The sequence below is a fragment of the Anopheles marshallii genome, chromosome 3 (assembly GCF_943734725.1).
Source record: "Anopheles marshallii chromosome 3, idAnoMarsDA_429_01, whole genome shotgun sequence".
Lineage (NCBI taxonomy): Eukaryota > Metazoa > Arthropoda > Insecta > Diptera > Culicidae > Anopheles > Anopheles marshallii.
The window spans coordinates 74,357,747-74,381,411 of record NC_071327.1 but is presented as its reverse complement, the minus strand read 5'-3'; the positions used below and the strand labels follow the sequence as shown (position 1 = coordinate 74,381,411).

Genomic DNA, 23,665 nt, shown 5'->3' with positions numbered 1-23,665 from the left:
TTGACGCCTTGCTACTGTTTATTTTCTTTGTCCCTGCTATTCCTAACCCTTATAGCTTATATCGTTCAAGCAAACCGAAGCGGGCAGTGCAGTGGTTCGTTTTTGCTCATTTTGTAAATTGAATGGTGTCCCATCGTTTGCACATTGCGATTGCGATTATTTAATTACATATCCTTTCGTTTCGGTGTAATTTATACGACTGGCGTACTGGTATGTGCGGTTGTCTGTTTGCATTAGTTAAATTATTTTCATTTTAGTTCACATTCACTCCGGTACGCGTTAGGATGGTGTATGCTAGTAGAACCGTTCGTATAAATAAAACTCATAAATATCTCTAGTTGCACAACGCGTGGCTCTGCTTCCCACGCGCCCGTGTTTGCTTTTGTTTCTAGTTGTACCCACATAGTCCACGCCTATTTAAAATCTACAAATAGTTGCATTAAGGCTAGCTGAATTTTTTGTTTGCAATATCCATATCTAGTAAGTTCGGGTGTATGCGTGTTTATGTGTTCGATTGTGGTGTGTGTGTTTTTTTTTTCTTCGTTATCGGGTTATGATGCGCGGGTTGTAGATGGAGTATGTCCTTCAGTTACCTTTTTTACTCGTCAAAACCCTAACTGACATGTGCAGCAACAATTAACAGCCCTTTTCTTACAGCGCACAGCGCACAACGCTACATAAATGCATTAGAATCCAGCCATAGTTACGACGAACCATACGCACAACTTGAATTTCGTTTCGTTACGGTCTAGGCCAATTTGAAGCTACAAGCGATCTGATCTTTGATTGCCCTCGACTGGCAAAAGGGAATTCAGCTATGTATTTCACGTAAACGCTCCGTTTTTGTCCCGTCGTAGATTAAACATGTTGCTTTGTTCGCCCTTTCAACCAATACATTTATAAATAACGATGAAACAAAAAACTCCAAATGTTACGGTCGATAATTGTCAAGCTAATGTAAAATGTCCAATTTTCAAAGTATACGGAGCTGCAATCTTAAGAAAAGATGCTACCTACGGAAGCACCACGTAACGTACACTATAGAGAAGCTATAGTATTGTTACATAGTCAATAATAATAATAATTATTATAATAGTACATATTCGCGACCGTGTACCCAGCGCACGTCCACATTAAACGACGAAAAACAAAACAAAATAACACAAAACAGACGGCGGGTACATAGGTAATAGCACGGATTTGGTTTGAATCCTCCGTTTCGCCCGGCAATGGAAGATACTTCAACAAGCAGGAGTTTGCATTTGCACGTGCTGCATATGCTTGGTCTGCCATTGAGTTGCACTGTAAAGTAGATTGTTGGGATTTGATGTTTTAAAACAAGCGTGCACGTCGCTTCATGTCATTGCGCTTCCACTGGGGCATACGGTAAAACTCTGGCCGCGTACATTGAAGAATGGCTTCAAACTCCACATCCGATAGGTGACGCTATGAAGGGACAATAGAAAAGGTCGTTAGCATCCTTCTCTTCGCAATAAATCCGGATTCCGGGAAACATACCTCTAGATTACATCTATCGACATCAGACGGCAATCGGTAGTTAGTGATTAGAAGCAGATGATAAGGATAAATTTTGGCCGGCTCGTGCACCAGCATCGAGTGGGCCATATTGGGCAAGCTGCGACGTGTTGGTTGCTGCGGGTAGTGATAGGAAAGTGCACCGGAATACGTACTGGAGGCAGGAATCTCTGCACCCAACGCACGACGATCGCCTTCAGTTATGGAATCGCCGGAAACTGGAACATCAAGGCAAAACATTAGCATGCAGGCATTTAAAAAAACAACCTTTTGAAACTTACTGTCGCTTTTACCGCAGCTGAACTCCGTACTGTGGGTCTTATCTCCGAGTCCGCTGAACGAGAAATCCTGCAACGATTTTACCGAACGAAGTGTGTAAACATAGGTGTCCGCCGCAGTGCCAAAGATAACATTAAAATTAACAAAAATAACTTGCACCATACACGAAATAAACGAACAAAACATGCACGAATACAGTTAACGATACCACTATGATACAAACCGAATGTAAAAACAAATAAAAATAAATTAAATCACATACACTATCTAGTGATTAAAGCCAGGCATAGTGTTAGTGCTTCTAATTCCATCGATCATCTAAGTAATCCAGCAGTGATTGAAAGTAGAAGAAACAAAATAAATCATACACAAGAAAACGAGCAGAAAAGCACAGTGAAAAGCATCGCATCCCTATCACAGTCGTGATTCTACGGTACGGGAACGTAGAAGGACGTAAGGTTGCACTCTAAAAAAAACTTGGCCCCATAAAGCAAATTTATTCTTGGCAAGATTATGGCAGTAGATAGTGGAAAGTACAATTAAAACAAAACATTTTCATCACGTATGGGTGTACACAAAATATAACCATGCACTTGTTTTGTTAGTGAATGAGAAAAAAGAACAAAACACAAAAACTCAGTAATTGACAAAAATAAAACATATTCTACATAACAAAAAGGCCAATAGTTGTTGAAATATCTGTAAGCCGATCAATCATTGAAGAAAAAATATTAAATTTGAAGAAAAGATTTACACCTTTTTAAAAATGTGTTCTTAGTTTAAAAAAAACGCATTAAAACGATCCAGACAATAGATAATGAGAAGAGTAAAACAATTGTGTGAATTAAGTAAAAACAGAGGTGAAAATGAAGAAAAACACATATAAACGTAGCTACATGTAAAAGCCAGCTTACAGGAACACCGTGAGCAGAACCGGACGTAGCGGAACTGAAGGTATGCGAACGAGGGGCCAAGCCGTAACCCGGTTTAGGTACTTGTCGTAAGGAACTCACCACTGCCGGTGTATGATCATTTATGGGTGGTTTTGTAGTATGGTTAGTTGGCAGTATTTCAGTGTCATGTGTAGTGTTGTGCGGTTAGGAAGTTAGTTTACATTATGGCAGAACAGTAGGTGGTAAGCGTATGGGCGACGCACGCATATAGTCGAGGCAGATTAACGTTGGTTTAGCGCGTATCGCACAACATTCGGTATACCCAAAGGAAGCATTCACCATCACCACCGCAAGCAAGCATCGAGGCCGAAATATTAGATGAAATTTCATGGTTCGTTCATCCGCCAAACAGGCAGTGAGGCACAATCAACAGATGACACAGTATGACGACGAATGGCGAGTGTGATGAGGAAGATATAGGAAAATTTGATGAAAGAAGAAAAAGAGAAGAAAAGAGAGAACAATCATATGAGAATGTTGCGGTTAGGCACAGTCACAATTTCCCTTCCGGAATATCAGCTCTGGACGAACTCGCTAATGTTAATTACTTCCATCTAGCCTTTAATGCATACAGAGAACACCAGCACCAGTATTAATATTCTATCCGGCTCCATTAGATGTGTCGAAACCGGTGCATATCTTTTACCAATCGCCGGAAGGATACACCAGTATTAATTCGCACCAACTTACGACGAACGTACAAAGCATTTTAGTAGGGTTAGTGGACAACACACAAACCTAACCAAAGATTAGTAAACGTGGAGCGATGCACAAGTAGAAGGTTGTGTAAAGTTTAGCAAGTGGAACAAGATAGAGAACGTATTACACTACGGATGCGTGTTATGCAGTTCGCCGAACCACCCAAAACAATTATCATCCATCGTTCATTCACGTAGCAAATGGGGTATGTGAACAAAGGGAGAGAGAGAGACTTACGGAGCTGTAACCGTTTCTTAGCGACGGTGGCAGTGTGGACGTTTTGAATCCATATCCCGGCTTCGGAGGTGACCTGTACGAATGGATGGCTAATGGATGGAGAGGCAGGGCGTTTGAAAGAGAGGCAGGTGAAATTGGGTGTGCGAAAAACAAAAAAAAAGGCGAAAGGATCCATCAGGATATGAAGAAGAACAAGAAAGAAAGAAAACATTTTAAATCAAACCAAGAGTCAATTATAAAAGTTTAAAAAAACAGCACACACATCACACACGGCAACATAAGTACATTACAGAAGAGGGGTGTCACGCTCCGAAACGTGTGATGAAAAACAATATCATTCAGGACAAAAACGATAGAGAGAAGAAAACAACAGCAAACACACACATTTTTTCATCCCTTGCTCTCCTGTGTGTCATTCCTGTTCATCTGCCTAATGGTTAATGTACCTCTATAAACAACTTATATTGGTATCCTCACAAAGTATTTAGTTTATCTTCAAATCTTTTTCAAGTGTTTGGTTATCTTCAACTCATCTGCACAAAAGTTGATACAAACTTTTAAGGAGCAAAGTGTACACAGGCAACAACTCCTTCTTTCAGGATTCAGGTTATTTCAATGCTATCACACCAACAATGTAAATCCTCGCAAGATTTTTGAACAAAAGCTTGGCCCACGTTTTGCTTACCATTGTAACTGGTCGCGTTTCCAATGGCACGACCGACCGATCCACGGTAACTGGTGGAGCGATCGAACTCATCCTCGTAGAATGGTTTCTGATGGTCTAGGTTACGCGAAGGCGATGCACCAACCGGTGATTCGTAGCGCATTCGGTGCATTGGCTCCTTCGCAGCGGACGGCGTGCGGGAAGCGTTGCGTGGGTCTAGATTTTCCTGCTTCCAGTGTTCGTAGCGCTTCTTCTCTTGTAGATCCTTCAGTATAACCGTACCCATGCCGGATGATTTCAGTTTGCGAAGTTCTTCTTCCTCCTTCGTGTGACGTCTATTGTAGCGATATGGAAGAAAAAAAAAACACACACACAACGTTTAATCACATTTTCCCTTTCTTTGGACCCTTTGCTTTCAGATGCATACTTTTCCGTGACGTTTTCCTTATTATTCGCATGATCGACTTCGTCGTCTGATTCAGGTACACCCTTGTACGAGTCGGAATAGCGGCGACGACGCTCCGGATCCGTGTACGGGTAAGGCGGGGCCGGGAAATCATCCCGTTCGATCTTTGGTTTCTCGCCTGGCGGAGGCTTCTTAGCCGCGGGATAGTGGCTCAGCTCGATCGGCTCCTCGTTGTTCATGCCCGGGCTCTTCGGACGGGGTGTTTCCGATCGGATGCTATCGACCAGCACCTTCATAGCGCTGCGACTGCGCGAGTGCGAACGCGAACCGGATGTGGACCGCGTACCGACACTGCTGGCCGTACCACCCATGGAGGAATAGTGTGCCGGTCGGTGAAAGTGCGGTGACACCGGGACCCTATCGTACGGTTCGATTGGGCGCCGCAGGTAACCGGGTTCCTCGGTAAGGTAGCTGTAGGTATAGATACGGGCGATATCCTCATAGCCTTGATTTTTGTATTCTCTTAATATTAACCCCGGGCTGGTGGTGCGATGATACTTTAAAAAGAGATAAAATAATAAGAAGATTAAATAGGGTTTCTTACCGTTTTGCAATAATCTAAAGTAAGCGCGCAATTTAATACGTAGCGCCAATCAGCAGACTTTTAATGCCGGAGCTGTGCTTATGGTTACGAGACAAAGCATTACCGTACGTAGTTAACACTGAGCATATGATAACCATACTTAACTGAATGGGTGACAAAATCATAAGATAACCAACGATACTGTCGTGTCAAATAAAAAAAAACTAACCTTTCTATGCGTGTAGGGACTATAAACTGAACCATTAACACTCGGAGTTTGTGAACGATACGTGAACTGAAAAGAGCAATATAGAAAAAATAGGAAAGAAAAAACAGAAAGGAAAGAAATAGAGAAGAAAACGAAAGAAAGAAGAAAAAAAAAAAGAAAGCAGAAAGTGCAAAAAATAAAATAAAACATTGCAACATTAAAACACATAAATACTTTATAGCAATAATGTATCTCATGCTAGCTAATAAGGTTAAACCTAATAGATTATGGATGAAAATATAATTCAGTAATAATGTATAATAACTTATGGATTTGTTTCATTAACAGCATTAATAAGAGTTGTGCCAACCAAAAAGACGTGTAGTAAAGTTTGAAGCAACTAAAAGTGTGACGAATGGAACATAGAATTATATGAGGCATGAAATAATTACTCAAAAGACATTAAAACCAAGATTACTGCATACTTTTAGGCGCTTGAAACTTAACACACAATTACAACAGGAATTACGACGAGGAGAGTAATACATTTAAGGTTTGATCTTCTTCTTGTTTGTGCTTCACTTTGATTGTGCTATAACTTAAAACTTGAAGCTTTTATTATATTGCATTACACATCGTAAAATCTTTCAATCTGCCAGCAGAGCGGTAGCAGCTTGCACGAGGAAAGCACACTTGTTTCAGAAACAGCCAGAAGTTCTTACCTGAATTTCACTCATACCACTAGTGCTGGTGCGATCGAACTCCGTCTCGGTGTTAAAACCGTTCGTATCGACGCCGTTCAAGATGCCGGCTTCGGACGACGGTCCGGGACCGCATCTCGGGTGCCAGATGGCGCCACCCTGCAGATACATCTCCTCTCCATCGCCGAATGGATCGCCGCACTTGGTGCAACGTGCGCACGTGGGATGGAAGTGATGGTTATCACCGGCTTGCAACACCTTGCCGCTAATGTACCGGTTGCAGTGTGCACACTTGACACCGAACGACTTCTGGAAGTCTTTCTCACAGTACGGTACACCGTCCTTACCCATGTACTCTCCATTCAGTGTCGTACCGCAGGCATTACATCTACAATACACAAGAAGTACATTCAGTTAATATGAGAGCCAGAGAACGCATACACACTTCCACACCCGACATAATACTCACTTGAAGCACCAAATATGCCACTGACGATCGAGAGCAATCAGTGCTTGGCCTTCCTTCAGCTGCTGCTGACAACCGACACAATCGTTCGGGTCCGGTTGTTTGCCACCGTTCTGAAGCAACTGCTGCTGCTTCTTAACCGTCTCCTGATGGTGCTGTAGCGTGGCAGCTTTCGTTGGACTCGAGGTGATCTCCTTGATCGTACGCTGCTCCTGCTTCTGTTCAATCGCACGGCTCTTGGGCGAAACTGTGGCCGATGCACCACCACCAACCGTAGGCGACCCAACAGATGCTCCTCCACCGCCTACCCCGCTACCGGGTGGACATTTCACACAGCCCTCGCACAGCACCTCCTTGCCGGTGTTGGTAACCTTTTGAAAAATCGTTTTATCCCAAAAGACGGGGGATAAAATGTGGTACAACACATATTAACAAACAACGACACATTAAGTATTCACGTTATCATCAACGCTTATCACTGAAGGGATTATAGGCCCGCAACGGTCCTATTACTTTGACAAAATTTTGAAAAATATTCTAGACCGATCCAACACAACGATGGTGATCTTCAAAGTGCATGGCACCTCTTCTTACCTTGCTGCCAGATTTGAATGGCTGTTTGCATTTGCTGCAGGTGAAGCACTTCTGATGATATGTGTTGCCCATCGTTGACACAACCTCACCCTCAACGTACTGACCGCAGGCGGCACACTTGGTGCCGTAGAGCTTCTGATAGTCGAATGTGCAGTAGTAGGAACCATCCTTCGAGAAAAACCCCCCGGTAGCTAGCGACTTGTGACACTTGGTGCACTGGAAGCATGTCTTGTGGAAGTAGCGATCCGAAACGCGCAGCACCTCGCCCGAACACTTTTTCTGACACTTGCTGCACTGGATTTTACTTTTACCTACGAATTATAAAGAAAGCAGTACCAAAAGTTAGCTTCGTTAAACTCGAGTTATATTGTTCAAAGTGTACAAATATATTGTTTGATGCAATCTAAAACCAAGCTACCAACAACCACAATCTATTCACACCCCCCTTCGTATCCCATTAATGGTAAAGCAATTACTAGCCATATTTAACCTCACAATGTGTATACGGTACAGCTCAACTAGCGATTGCCGTTAACGATATCAGGTGCGGCAACCACCCCAACCAGAAACCGTGAGTATCCTCCCCTTCCCAGACAACTCCCCAATGAAGAGATTATGAAAAATAAAATCGGACATGATTAGAGCGCACATTAAAGCTTCAATCTACACGCTATACGTGTCGCTATATTAGGCTGTTTATAATCATCCCCGTCCATACATGGTTTACCGCTCAGCCATTGCAAAATGGAAGCTCGTACAGAGGAGATATTTAGAGTCGATTACTGGGAATAAACATAAAAATCGATGTAATCTACCAACCATCAAACAAGTTTCTCCGCCAAACGGGGATCTCTGGTACAGTATATAAACCTTTCAGCCGAAGGTTATCGACGACGACGGTAAACATTTCATGATCGGTTATCATCAACAGAGGTATGTAGAGATAAAAATGAACACTCTAAAATTATTTCTACTCTATAAGAAAAATGATCGAAGTTATATATTGGACTAAACGGTAGAGCTGTGTGCCATGCTAAAAGGAAGTACTTAATTATACATTTCATTCACGAGGTAACATTTAGCAGAGACATATATGATGTCACATGCCACGCACGTTTTCGTTGTTTTTCGGGAAGATTTATCCTCACGCGTCTGCCGCTAATTAACAGGAAGAATCAGTTATAAATAATCCAACAATTAGTGGTTCAACATCAACATGTTTCAAGTCAAGATCAGTATCGAGTTTATCGGGATAAATTTGGACAACGCGTTATGTAATGTGCTTCCACGACTGGCCCCACCCCATAACGATATGAAGAGATCCCGGCACATGTACTCCGTTCGTCATATGTGTCCCATAAATATGGCATCTCTCAGACACCTCTGCTAGCTGATGTTAAACCGTGCCTCCACATTGTTACACGTCCGCCTTTGCTCAATGGCAGTCTGTCAACTGCAATGCAAACGACGATAATCATCATAATCGATTACCCTGTGTAGGATGTGTCTGACGCCAATGGAGGAGAAGCTGACTCGAAGGAGAATGTTGAAGATATGCTATTCCACAATCCTTTTATTGCTCCCAACAACCCTTCATACTCCTTCCAACGAAACTGTGGTGCGTCATACTGTGACGCTGGTTAGAATATGTCCCCGCCGTTCTCACCTAACCTGAGAGTCTTTTCGCACTTGCTTCACGGTGCTGGGGAAATGTGTAACAATTTATCACACAATTACCATGACACGTTGTTCATGACCCATCAATTGCAGAGGATGGGAAATAGTGTACATGAAATGGGAACAACTGGAACTCGTCCGAATGGGACAGTGCCGACGAATCTTCTTCGATAAACTTCACTACATCTTGCCGTTCCGCTGATTGTGGCAGAATCAGAAAAGAAGCGTACGATAAGGCCAGCAAGCTGATAACATTGCGCTCAAAACATGCCATGCGTCAAATTATATCTAACAACAGACCAGTACGATGACAAACGATACCTATACACACACACCGGCCATTCGTTTCATGCTCACACCACACTGGACCACCAGGGACGTGTCATTTCGCGAGAAATGTCTTGGAACTGACAAACCCTCATTATTTGTTATCACCTGTGCGTTAGGTGCTGCTCCACCAGGAGCCCTGCCGTGGGCCAATCAGCGTTAGTCAGTGGCAACAATCAAGTTCATGCGCCATTAGCTACACAACCGGCGGTAAAACAAGGAGGTTCTTCACCTGTTGGGCAAGGGTGATGCTACCGGTCCATTGGAAGACGACAGGCACGGTACCGTGTTCCTATATGCCCTTGCTGTGCTGATGTTCGATGGGCAAGGTCTAAACTTTCTGACATGTAGTGATGATGGGCTGTGATGTGTGAATAGTGTTCCTGGGGGAGGAGTGCAGTTTGTCGCGGTATTTCCCAACGACCAACCATAAGTCGTCAATTGACCTTCAAGGTGAGGGTGCTAATGGATTCCAACAGTGACAGACAAGCTCGCCAAAGCAAACCTGATAACGGTCCCACGCCTGGAATAGATTGCCGAGCGTGAAGTACTTGAGATTTCTATTCAAGAAAAATGTGATTCAGAGTTCAGTGCAATGATTTTTAATTTCTTTAATGGATACCATCAGCAATAATAGTGAGAAGACGTGAGAAAGGCGCTTGTCTGCTTGTCTGCCTCATATCGGTAAACATTTTTCAGAATCAATCCGACAAGAAAGGATAACATTTAAAGTAAATTAAATTAAGTTCGTACAAACAGGGTTGTCACGTCATTACAAAGATCCACTACTAATACGAGCTCGAAAACCCTAAGCATTCCAATAGGGCACTCAAGACATATGGCTAAACGTACAACACCTCACAAACACGCTATAGAACATCATCAACAACCAGCGACATGCGACTGCTGCGATCCATTTTTCGTTCTTCAGCAGCAATAAATAGCACGATGACCGCAACAAGAGTCCTACCCCCAGCTCAAGGCGACTACTCTCGCGACTACCCACCGTGCATGTTAGAGGAGTTCGACTTAAAGCTGTCGTAGAAAATGACACCCAAGAACAAAATCTGTTCAACACTGCCGGAAAATGTTCCAACCCAAATGTATGCCACCCTGGGCCTGGCAACGTTTGCCGGGTGGTACGGTTTCGATTTTAGTCTATTTTTGGGTTTAACACACCCCAAAAACGGACGGAAACCAGACGCAAAAATCCAATCACAGAAGTTTTAAACGAGGGGATGCGGAAGGTGGGAAGATGGAAACGGAAGCGACAGTACGATTGCGACATATCGATCCGCGAAAGGAAGAAAACAACAAACGACCGAAAACGAATGGCAGTTGGCCACTGTGCTCAGTTTGTATTGATTTTATGCTCTTCTTGGCATGGCTATAAATTTATACATCCTTTTCGTAACATAACAATTTCTGACCAAACTTTGGTATCACAGTACATTTTATTATGGAGTTATAAACGCAAAATAATAATTCAAAACATCATACAATTTGACTGGCGACATTTTGAACCACACTGAAGTGATAACTCTGACCGATAACGTATACCTCATGTTTGCCAAAAAGGCAATAATAAATCACACGCAAAACAAAGCACGATTTTGCACTTTACCCAGGGTGCAGCTGTCGGTAGTTAACCTTGTGAAGAAACAACTAACACTAACAAACCTTAGCCAACTGCCAAATTTAATTCACTTGCACATCATTGCCAGACGTGACGGAATGATGGACTTTCATCGAACAGGTCGCGCGTTTTTGAATGCGCATGACCTGCGTTCGATTCACCACGATTCGCTTTCATACGAGTTGACTTTGTCCTGTGGACCTAAGATGCGGATGTGGACAAAAGACAGCCGATCGGGAAATAGAATGGATCAAGCGATTCTCTTGCCAACCTAAAGGAAGAATACTTTATCATGTTTTAACGCATAAGCATATGAGTAGTCCCATAGGCATTATGGTAAGTAAGCAGTTTCGTACAGCATGCGACGTGGGTTCAAGTCTCCGCTGGAGCCCCAGATACTTTTGACTGTGATAAACTGCACAGATAAACGATGCTCATACCCCCGCCATCTGCCTCAGCCTACTTCAGCTGTGGTGATCTTTACAGTGTAAAATTAAAGTCCTGCGTCTCTGCGGTTGCTTAGACCTGTGTCTCTGCGATTGCTTAGACATGAACATCACCCGCAGAGAAAGTTTTACAGCTGGACATTTGACAATTGATAAGCAGCAATTTTGTTTAATCCACTCTGATGATAACAATATTATACTTATTTTGGCAAATTAGTTAAACTAACCAAGACACTGTCGTCGAATATTCGTCCAAGAGCGATCAAGTCGTGAGGATCGAATTTAATTTATTACCGACATTTCATATCTTATGAACTACACACAGGACGAAATATTCAATCATAGGCTGTAATGTTTTCTGCGTAACATAAAATTTCGTTATGCTCAAGAAGTAAATTTTCGCGAAAAATTTTATCACGTATCATTTATTTCGCTTTTACTGACGAACCGTGGACAGATGCGTTGAAGACTGGCATCCATTGCAAGATGGGCGCCTGCGTTGTTGTTTCCGTGGACAATTTTTTCTCCAACTGCCCTAGTTCTGTTTTCTTTATGTCATATGTATGTCCCATATCGCGGCGCAAACTACCCGGGGTAGGAAATTCCTTAACGATGGTTAAGATGGGACGAGGACGGTCTGACAGTTTACTTTTAACGGTCTGATCAGTCCGGAGAAGTTCTAAGGGGGTATTAATTACACTAGGAATCAGTGGTGGACTGTACTGCACTACTTCATATTCACTGGAGTCGTCTACTTCATCCTGGTCGTCCTCTTCCCAGCTCTCGTCCTGGAAACCATTGGTACTGCTTTCTACCGCTTCGGTTGTGGGCAAATTCCCATCCCAGACCGAATAGGCTATCGTATCTTGAGGCGCACTAGCGGCCGCAGAATCATTCTTCTGTCCGCGAACACACGGCAATGGGTTCGTTCCAATAAACGCAAACAACAGCAGTAATGGCGGATGGATCATCCTTGCAATCGGCAACCGGCGCACACACAATCTCTCTTCTATATCACACAAGCAACAAATTCGGTAAAACTCGTTATGCCATTCCCACACGAATGTGCTGTGGATTTTATACAAAAATCGTGTCCCTTGGTAGGGGGGAACCCCATAACAATCATTATATCATTTTAAATTTTGAATGTAAAATCCATGCTCCACTTTTAAATAATTTTACACGTGACAATCAAACACAAGGAACCACAAATGGATTATCACATTAGACGTGCATCATCCTTGCAAATAGAGCCAAATTTGGCGTTGTAAACAAAACTGGGACAATGAGTAATGGCTCGATGCAATTACCTTTAATGCATGTTCTGTACTACACTGTAGTTAATTGAACAGTGTTTAGACATTTCACCAGGACAAAAAAAAACCGGTATGACGCATAGCAAAAGCGCGAAATTAATGTGATGCTAATAATAACTCATTATAAAATAATAAAATAAATTCAAATAACTTGACAACAATTTTCGACTTCAAATAGGAAAAAATGAAACAACTTGCGACCAATTACTTGTAGGCCACCCTCGTTGATTTGTTTGGCTGTTCGCAACCAGAACAGGCTAAAATAACCGATTTTCCAACAATTCGCAACGATTAACCCCGATGAACTGAACAGAATCGTTTTGTGCCGTGTTCGTGGCAGACGTCTAAAGGTCGTGCACGATTGTCGGGAAATGGAAGTACGATCGAAATCTCGACGGAAAACGGGAATAGCGCGCAATGTCTAGCATCTTGCCGTTGAGGAGTAAGCGGTGCGAAATTAATCGCTCCCCACTGGAATGGGGAAGGTACCCCCGTCGGTAAGAGTTTAATATTGATTTTGCAATTGATTGCACCAGCAAACGATCGCGAACGGTTGTATGGTGAGCGAAAGTACGTGAATGGTAAGTGTGACTTATCGGAATTAATTGCCTTTTTAAATCAATTTTCTCTTTATAGTTATGGCAACGCAACTGTTTGAGATGAGCGTAACTGTTTCAACCACCAATCTGCGCTCGGATGGCGATCTGCTTTTGCTCAACAACCCTTCACTGCCACCATAAATCACCTCTTTTAGGAAATTTCTATCCGACCAATCTTCAAGGGTGAAGAATCTGTTTCCGAAAAAAAAAACACACACAAACGATCCTCTTCGGTACCACTCCAACGTCGGTGCGTCCGAACACTGACGCAGCTTTTGGGGCGTCGGCAGCAAAGTGTTTCATCAGCACGACACGTTGTCTCGCAACCCTTCCATCCAGCAGCAAGAACGGCATGGGTAACAACAACCGCGTCGACTGCTTAACCACGTTTATTTATTTGACCTTTGGGAGAGGTCTTCCCAAACACTTAAACCCAAACGTTCGCCCCACAAAACATACAAACTGAAACCATCCCGCACGGCACACACCAACGCTACGTTCGGCTAACCTTCTCCTCCGAAGCATGATCTAATCGATCACGAATGCACCGCGCGGCCTCTGCATGTGTTCCGTGGAGACACAAACCATAGCTGACGCCTCTGCATCCAAAATGTAAAGCATAATGTCGATAATGTTTTCCCGTTTCGTTTTTTTTTTTGCCTTCAAAAAGTTACAGCCGAGTACAAGCTGAACCAAATGTCACCACCAAATGACACCAGATGTGTGCAAAAGTCGACGCTGGGAAAAGGGTGAAAAGAATGCATTACTAAACCGCAAAACCGCATAAACCACAGCACCACCACCGTTCCACCCGGGGGTGGCGTTCTTTTAGGATCTTGGCGGTTTTAAGCCGACCCGTAGAACAAGGGAAGTACAGCTAAGTGGAGAAGGAAACACAACGCCAAAGAGTAAACACAAAATGGTTGTAACAGCGTACTAGAGGCAGGACTACAGACAGTGAGACGCAGTGCAACGGGCAGTTTACGAATTTCATTATCATATCATCAAGTGGGCTTGCTTTGGTGTGGTGTGGTACTGGCGGCCAAACACTAACTCTTTCGTTCACAAAACGGGGTACGGATTATTGAAATCGCGCTATTCGCGCCGGAAGAACCGTTGACGATGATGATGATGTTTATGGTGGTGTTGGCGATGGAAGGCAGACTGGCTGGCAACGCACCGCCACCGGGAGTGCGATGATGAACGATGAAACCGTGAAGCATATATTCCTGCTCCTGCTGTTTCTCTTCTTCTCATCTCTCATTAGATTAACTACGGGGGAAATAGGGGGGAAATGCGCGAGTGTAATAAAAAACAATGAGCATTTGTTTATGATTGAACCATTGAAGCATTCGTGGCATAGTACTTCACTCACCATGTTTGTCCACGGTTCCCAACAATGCTTTCAGCCAGTCCGGTGACATTTCCTGTGGTGACTCCCGTGTTTTAGAGGTCACTTCATGAGAATTCCCCCAACATTTGAATGATCAAGATCAGATTAATCCTTCATCAATTTGAAACCTGCTTTATATGTTGTTTAACTTTTTCAATTTCAAATACAAAATGGTTTATCAAAGGATGATAATTTGACTAAAAAGCTGTATATTAATTCATAGCTTATTTTAAGTATAACATTTCAGGTATATGTTAAATGGACAAACATGCCAAATGAAGAGAATACTATACTGTTGGCATATTATTCAACTAAATTCCTCGACGACACTCTGAGAGCTATTCAAATACCATTCCATTTTAAAGTACTTTCTTCCGTCGTTATCGATCAAGCTAATTTCGAAATGTCACGAATACTTCACCAAAGCTTCCACAACCGGCCGGCTTTTAAGGACCAAGATTCGTCGAGAAGATTGTTGTGATTGTCGTGTGATTACGATGCTTTCGTGATGGCATTTGCTCTCGGCAGGGCTAGAGGACGCCAGCAACATAAAAGAAGCAGCACGGTGCAAGTTTGCGTCGTGCCACGACATAAGACACTAAGAAAGCGCGAGGCCAGGTAACGAAGCATTGGCGGTGGGGAGATGGGAAGAAGGGTTCGGTCGCAACATACTACATCACCACAGATGGATAAAACGGATAAGCATAAGCTAGGTAAGGTACCGTAGACTAAGTGAGATCAGAGCGCCGATCCGAGACGAAAAAACCGTGTGTGTCGTGATGGAATTTTCGAGCTTATCATCCCGGTAAGTAACTTCCACTGTGCTGTATGTGTGTGTGTTTGGTGTACATAATCTTTCCAGTTCGTCGCCCAGCGGTCCCGCATAACTCACGACCCAATGTCCTGCTGCGTTTGCCGCAAATGGAACATAGAGTTCTTTTATTTTGTATTTTCCTTGTTTTTTGCATCGATTCTTCAACAACACACCGACAGGCACGGGCTCTGCAATCAGTGACAGATAAGAAAACCATCACCGTACAACCTTTGATCGTTGATAGAGCATTTATCGTTTTTTTTCCTTCTTAATATTGTTCCTATTTTAATAAACAGACTGGAAAGATTTCCATGATCGATAGGTGGGCAAAATATTAGGTTAATGAATTAATAAATAAATCTCATCCACACTATATCACACCACTACGTTTTATCTATTCACTATCAGCAAGTTTCTTGCGGTAAACATCCTCCCCTAAATGGGAAACCACAACCCACAGTCCGTGAAGTGACAGTGACAGAAGCCCACTGAGCTTACAAACCCAAACTTGGACATCGGATGGTATAGGCTCAGTTTAATTACTTCTTGCTTAATCATTCCACCGTGGCGTATGTTGTCCGGGGCACGTTGGTTTATATCGCCCGGTTTTAGTGCCTTTAGGTTGGCCAAACATGTGCTCAAGCAGTGGCGTGATGTGTATGAAACCACTGCGAGACATGTTAAAATCAAATAAAAAACACAGTGTAGTAAAAAAGAAGGGCAGTAAAATGGTCGGCTGGACCCAACCATCCCAATGCGGTGGAAAGCAAATTGCCATTAAAAGTCGCTGCTTTTTGAGCGCATTACACCGGCAGCAGCATACCATTTGTTTGGCAGTGTGACAACGTACATGCAATTAATTCCATTTACTTTAATGTAACAAAATTGGAACTGACGCATGGTGATGGTTTTTAATTTATCTCCATCATTCTACATCAAAGTGAATAAAGTTTTCCGCAACCTTGTTCCGCTTAGTATTTATTTCTTGTTTAATGCAACTCGTGGAAGTTAAATGCATTTTCAAGGCACCAAGCCATCTGATCAAATATTGTTCCACATTGTTGCAACGATCTCGCAAGTCGGCACCATGTGACGATTGTTGCCTTAGGAGAACCATAACATCCTCGACTTTGTTTAGCATCAAAGAAGATAAAAGCATTTTGAACAAGAATATAAACCCGATTCTATCCAAACTTTTTAGATCGGCTAAATGGTGTGATCGTTAATGCGCTAGACAACAGCACGTACGGCGTGAGTTCAAATCTCAAAAAGGGACCCTTGGTTTTGGTCTTTATTAAGTAATTTTTCTCGCTATTCTGCTGTTAACTATATTGAAGTAAATTATTTAATTAAGCTTTACTTGGCTTGTCACTTTAGATTTTTTTTCATTCATTGATTTTTTTTCATATGATTGTTTACACATCAACGCTTACTGAAAAACAAACCTCAAAATTCTCCTTGAGATGGACCTCCAAATATACTTCATTCTCCTGATAACGAACCATGCAGCTACGGTACGGTACGACAAACGTCGACCTACATAAAACATTGATTGTGTAGGCCCCCTGAGGTACATACGCAAACTTTGGCGACTCTTTCCACAAACCGAACCTCCGGCGAAACCGGGAACCGCACAGCGACAGGAAAAGGACGCAACAATTGAAAACGAAAATACCATAAAGTCTGTCCCCGAGAACCAGTATTCGGTTTCGGGCCCCGGCACTTGGTGGGTAGCATAAGACGAGATTGGTGTCGCCGATTGCGTCATCGTTTTGCAACGCGTGGATGGATGACACTTACGCACGGCATGTTCGGTAAGCGCCTGTCGTTACTCTTCCGGATTCAGTTTCATTTATGTGTGACATTTTTCGATCCCTTAAACATTCTCACTCGATGCAAAAGAAAGGAATGTAACGCGCTCGGTAAGAAACGGATCGTGACCGGCGGACAGCGACCAAGGCGCCAGGATCGGATGTGAAGAGATGGGTAAACATCACAGCAAATAAGCTGACACAGCTCACTAGCGTCCATTTCCATCTGCAATTATTCCATCCCTTTACTTCCCACCGATCATTGTGGGTTAGAAGCAAACGAGCGCGAAAAGCAGTAAAAGCAAGAAAGATCAACCGAAAAGGATCGGTCACAAACGAGACTAGTGTTTTCTTGCTTCCTTTGTCGAGTGGTTTATTCTATTCTATCGTACACCGCAACACCGTTTCGGTGCCAAATTGCCAAAATTCGGTGCCAATAAAAGCACAAGAGTGCGGGAGATGTGACGTTTAGCGCAATATTGAGCAATCAGAACAAGCGGAAAAAGGAAATGATATACGTTGCATGAGTCAGGCACAGCACGTTCCGTTTGATGGACGGTTGATGAAGGGGTTTATAATTTAAGATTTTATGCCCAAGAAATAGATGAATAAATCTATTTTTAACCCACCAAAACCCGAATCATTATCGCTGGAAGCTGCTACTCGCGAGATGCAGGGCAGTTTAAGGCGAAATGGAACGTTTTCGGACGTACATTTACTAGTTGCCTTTCGATGGTATTTGCATAATTGTCTGGTTAGCATTCCCCGTACTTGAGCACTCATTTACTTTAATCAAAACAATTATAAAAAATAATATTTAATTCATTCCCGACAAGCGAACGGTTTCAGCTGGCGATCAGACACCCTGCAGTGGTACCAGTTGCATCCAGCCAGCGATATGCCCAACCTTGAAGCATTAATTAGCAAAACGGTTCAGTCAGTCACCCGACCTCAGCCGTGTGCGGGTGCGTACCTTTGCCCACGTTCGTACGATCTCCTCCCGCACCGTTTGTGGAGCAAACACAAATACTCCATTCGCGATCAGTCATCGTCCTCTTTTCCTATCCGCCAAACTGTACAAACCTCGATGGAACCGTGTCACGTACAGCTACGTCCACGTTGTTACCGTACCATTTACATGTTGTATTATTAGCAAACGGTTAACACCTCGTGTGCATGGAATAGATAAATGACTGGGGGTGGCAATAAGGGGTGTACAAAGCACGTGATATTGATTTAACTAAGAGGGAAAAGCATGTTTTAAAAATGCTGTAAAGTGCATCGAAAAAGAGGTTTACAAATTTAACCACTTGAAAACATCATGAAAAATTATATAAAAAGATATATATTTTAGACAACAATATTACCTTATTTGCTGTTTCATGTTTTCATGTTGAGAGATACACTTGACAAGAAGTACAAATTATAATATTAAATTAACCGTTTTACTCCTCTGCTGCTCCTTCGTTAGCTCATTAGTGTTTAACTTACAAACGCCTGAATGTATGCCAAACATGCTAAACTTCACTTGATACCCACTACTGAAGGCTCTAATGGTTATCAATAGATTTTTTTCAGAATTTCAGAAATTTTATCATGTTTTAGCATAAGATAGACCACAAAAGATGTTGGTGAAGGGAGACTCTCTTTATGAAGATCATAATTTATAATCGGGACAAAATCAATGAGGCATGTTTGACTGATTTATTTCAACTCGGGGGTTAAAAATATTCCCATCAAACGCTCAAACTATTGAGAATTCCCCACAGAAGACAGAAGGATGCTCTATAATGTAAGAGTTTAGTAAAAAAATGACATCAGCTCCAAAAGTCCCAAAGAATTTCCAAGTTTTATAATTTTGTTCATAGCACAAGTAGCACATTTACTATTCAACATTCATGCGGCTCAATAAATTAACTATTCTTTGTGTACAATTATGAACTAAATGGGAAAACACTTGGCTGAACAACCATTCACAGCATCATGAAACGGTTTTGGTGTTTTGCCGAACCGAATACAACACCAAGCGTTTGTTTTCCATCACAAAAAAGCAACTATACATGATCTTCGTCTATGCTCTATTTGCCAGCCACTTCACTCCCTCGGTGACACAAGTATTAGATAAATAAATGCAAAAAAAGCAACAACTACCATACGAAGTTAACCTTCTTTACCCATACTCCAACACAAGAGTGGCGAAAGAAGCCAACCCGGAGGCTTAGGAGGCCATTTCAAAACAATCGAAAAATTAAACCGAAACCGAACGTTTTGTCAATATGCTACAACCCCCACAGGCTTCATAGGGTGCGCTCAAGATGCCACTGAAAAATTAACGCAAACACGGACAATTCCAACACCGTGCCGTCCATACTCCTCGCTTGTCGTCGACGTCAATCAACCCCTGCTTGAGGAGTTAGCGATGTTTGGGGAACGGTACCCGGGGAGGGAGGTCTCTTCCGTGAAGCAATCGGATCCACGCACGCAAACAACATTCCAAACCGAGTCAGTCAGTGTGTGTTTTGTTCATCTTGCCACGATCGTTCCGTGCCGCAAGTGTCCGTTACTTCACCGATCTCTGGCCCACCTCCCGGTCGAAGCTGCCAAATAGACCATACTTGAGGTTGATTTCAACGAAGCGAACGAAAAACACATGTGTCTTCGTTTTTCACATGGGGTAAGGTAAGAAAATATTTCACACACCACCACCAAAATCGACCTTTGCTTCGCATACGGCTTCGTTACGGTGGTTCCACGCAGAAGAAAAAAGGAAAAACACACATCCTTCACAAATTTAATTTTCCGCTCTGGATTGGGTTTTCTCCCCGTTTCTAACTTCCTTTCGCGCACAGGGGTATAGGCACCCAAATTGCCACCATAATTCAAATTTTCACACTCCATACTTGAGATTGTAAATCGTTTTTCATTTACGCTCCCTATCTCTCTCTTTCTGTCAAAGGCATCCCTGGAGAATTCCGGAACGAAATTCATTTAGCTCCCACATCCCAACGTGTGCGTGTCTCCAAAAAATGCAATCCAAATTGGAAGCAAACCGAATGGCGTTGAAATTTATTAAATTCCTTTCCAATTTTGGAGCATTCCATCGGCGGGTAAATTGGGAAAGAAAAGAACCCACGGTGAGGAAAAATTAGCGATCAATCAGCACTGGAGTGCCAATGGTGTGATTTGGAACATTTCTACCCCAACACTGTAAAAGTATAAACAAAAGCGGAAAAGAGAAAATACAATTACGTTTCAACCAGCACCGAACCACCATCCCCAACAGATGACGACAACATTGTCATCGATCCGTGAAAAATCACCCACAACTACTGCTGCCGGTTTCCCGGCCGGCCTGCTGATCACTTGCTTCCCCCCTTGCTTTTTTATTTATGTCTTATTTAACCAAATCTTCGCTCAATGGAGATAATGAGGGTTGCACACCACCACCACACCAAAACCACCATTATGGGGTAGAAGTAGCCGGGGGGGGGGGGGGGGGGGAGAAATATAAAAACTCCATCTATAAAACGGTCTGGCTTCATCTAATTTACGATGCAATAATACGTACCCGGCTGCAAACGCTTTTCACGCTCCTATCCGGGAATGGAAATGGGAATTGTGGACCCGAACGGCGTTGGCGGGGGCAGGTTGATTGATTGGGGGTTGGCGGTTCTGGTTGACTACTTTCCAGCCGGTGGCACGAGAACGTGGTTTTTGTACCATTGTTCCCGTCGCAATCGGTTGACAGGAAGAAGCGTGGAAAGTGGTGCTCCCAACCGATCGAAAGATCGATTCTCCTGCAACTCAACAAACCATCAGCGCTCAGCCAAGCACACCCCCAGCATTTTGACACTGCCACAGCGCGAACAAAAAGAAAATGCGATCAAGCGCATCATCCACCCACTTTACAGTGACGTTCCCTGCGGCACACGTTATTAACCTTTGCCATTCTGCCGCTAATATCGTTCGCTTTTCTTGCAACATTTTATGAGCTAGTTTGCTTTCTTTGCGAGGCGATAGTATGGCGTCATCGTCGAAGAGTGGACACCATCCAGTATTATAGAGTGATAAAAGGTACAATAAAACAAAGCTCTTATCGTGACCACCAATGGGGTACGGTTTTAAGGTCTTCTTGTAGCTTATGTATAGAAAAATAAATAAAGTGAATAAAATACACAAAGTAAATGTTAACTTCACAGGAACGACTCTGCTGTTAGCTGTAAAGTAAACGTTCGACTGGTCAGCTTCAGGTAGATTAAGGTGGTAGCACACTTTGCAAGTTTCAAAATATAGTTGTTGTTTGTGTTAAAAAAATGTTTGAAGTTATTAACTTTGTTGCAAAAATTCCCGAATTTCATTACTCGGAACCCAGCTTACAGAAGGCGAAGGTTTTTACTTTAAAAGTAAACTTAGTAAAAGTAAAGTTTGAAGGAAGACGAATTTTCAAATACGATCATCTCGAAACTTCAAAGTTGGCGCACTACATAATTCCAAAATGGCTCTCCCAATCTCGCAATATTTATTTTGTGCTAACTTTTATGTTGCGCTATTTATGATCTCAACAAGTTCCCATCAGAAGTCCCTCGTTGCTCCGAAAGAGTTGCCCAATGTAGGCTCCATGTAGACCTAAGAATTGTGGCTTTCCTTGACTTTATTCACCCAAAGCGTCAGTCCTGTGTCGGTCCTACGCACGGCTTACCATATAAAGCATATTCCTACATTATACTAAGCATTGAAACCAACAATCTTGAAAGAAGGACTAAAATAAAGCTCATCTTCAGCAAAACCACACACTAGCTAAATGAACTAATTTCACAGAAATGATTAAAAAACCAATCAAAAAACCTGATGCAAATTGCAAAAAAAACAGTCATCTCGTTGCAGTACTGTTTTGTCTTGGCCGAGTGCAGCATTCAACATTCGCAACAGTGGGGTTTTCTCTTGTTTTTTTGCAGTGAAACTCGATTGTGTTTTTGTTTTCAATTCTGTTCGCGATTCTTCCACGCGTACCCGTATAGCGTGCCGCTGCGCGTGTGTAAGTATTGGTGTCCGAAAGTGATGTAACCAAATCAAATATTACTCCCCCTGATGACATCATCTGTGCTCCATTATAAACATATGCGCGGCAGCACATGTACTCTTTCCCGCCCGTTTTTGATTATCTCACCTCCAATGCGGCTACTACTACTACTACTACTACTGATGCTGCTGCTGCTCATGCTAATACTACTACACCTAGCGCGGCCACTATCAGTGAGCACACTGCAGTAAATGGTCCCGGTGACATCCACAAACCGTAACCGAGAATGAACAACAATCTTTTCCCCGCGACTTCGACTCGAAACCCGCGCACACAGAAAAACCTTTGGCTTTGCGTGCCGTCATCGGTAGTTAAGAGCTTCGGTTTATTTCTGCTCACCGGTGTATTTTCTTCTTTTTTGTCGTACCTCCGCTGGCTCTTTTCGCGTCATTTTTGCGATAAGCAACCCCGATACCGAAGGCGGCAGGCGTTGCTGACTTTAAAACACCATTTCGCCAGTTACTTTGTGCAGCGGCGCACTACTATCTGTCATTCACAATCTGTCAGATCGGTCGGAGGTGACACACACTCGGCCCGGTTGGGATGGTTGGATGGCCCCTGCCACGAGACACAACACATCGATCTATCATCAGACCGGAGTCGGGATTGTTGGGAAGGCGAGAAAGAAACAAGCATGATGAATCTGACCGACTGACCGACTCAGAGAGCCCTACAAACGCAACGCGGTTTAGACCGACGATCATCCGAAAGCCGACCGGTCGATCACTGAACAGTGCGTGACATTCCCATTGTGTTGGTTTTTTTTTTGTCTCCTTCTTTCGCTATTTACCATTAAGCTTCGTTCATACTTTTTGTTCGAAAATTTGGCTCCTAGGCGCGCTATTTGCATACGCAATTCGTAGTGTCGTCATAAGGGTTGTGTTTTTGTATGCTTGTCAACCTGCTTTTTTCGAGGGTGGATATCACTTAACTCTCGCACTCGAGCGAGTTTGTATAGAATTTTTTGTTCGGTCTCGCAGTTTTTCATTACCAAACCTTTACCATGTGTTAAAGTGCTTTTTTGTGCTTTTGGTAAACAATCCATCATGAAGCCCTGTTATGTGCAGAGGAAGAAGTGTCTACACATGCTTTACCTCCCCGTCGATCATGTTTCGATCAGCAGACGTTACAGGGATTTACAACAGCGGCCGTCAGATTACATATCAGTGGGTTCAAGAATTGAGATATAAAATGAAATTTTTCAGTAAAACTAAGTAAAAGTATTCGTTATCTTTAAACA

The 23,665-nt window shown here is 42.9% G+C and overlaps 1 protein-coding gene across 1 annotated transcript; it reads right to left on the bottom strand.

The window, feature by feature from the left end:
* Nucleotides 1–1,332: 1,332 nt before the first annotated feature.
* Nucleotides 1,333–22,564, bottom strand: LOC128713148 (actin-binding LIM protein 1). Its single transcript, XM_053808009.1, has 11 exons — nucleotides 22,513–22,564; nucleotides 7,327–7,637; nucleotides 6,736–7,103; nucleotides 6,288–6,654; nucleotides 5,587–5,652; nucleotides 4,796–5,331; nucleotides 4,390–4,703; nucleotides 3,705–3,793; nucleotides 1,818–1,884; nucleotides 1,519–1,754; nucleotides 1,333–1,446 (listed from the first exon to the last, which is right to left on the bottom strand). Exons 1-11 carry the CDS (start codon nucleotides 22,562–22,564, stop codon nucleotides 1,333–1,335), a joined length of 2,520 nt encoding a protein of 839 aa, XP_053663984.1.
* Between the last annotated feature and the right edge of the window lie 1,101 nt (nucleotides 22,565–23,665).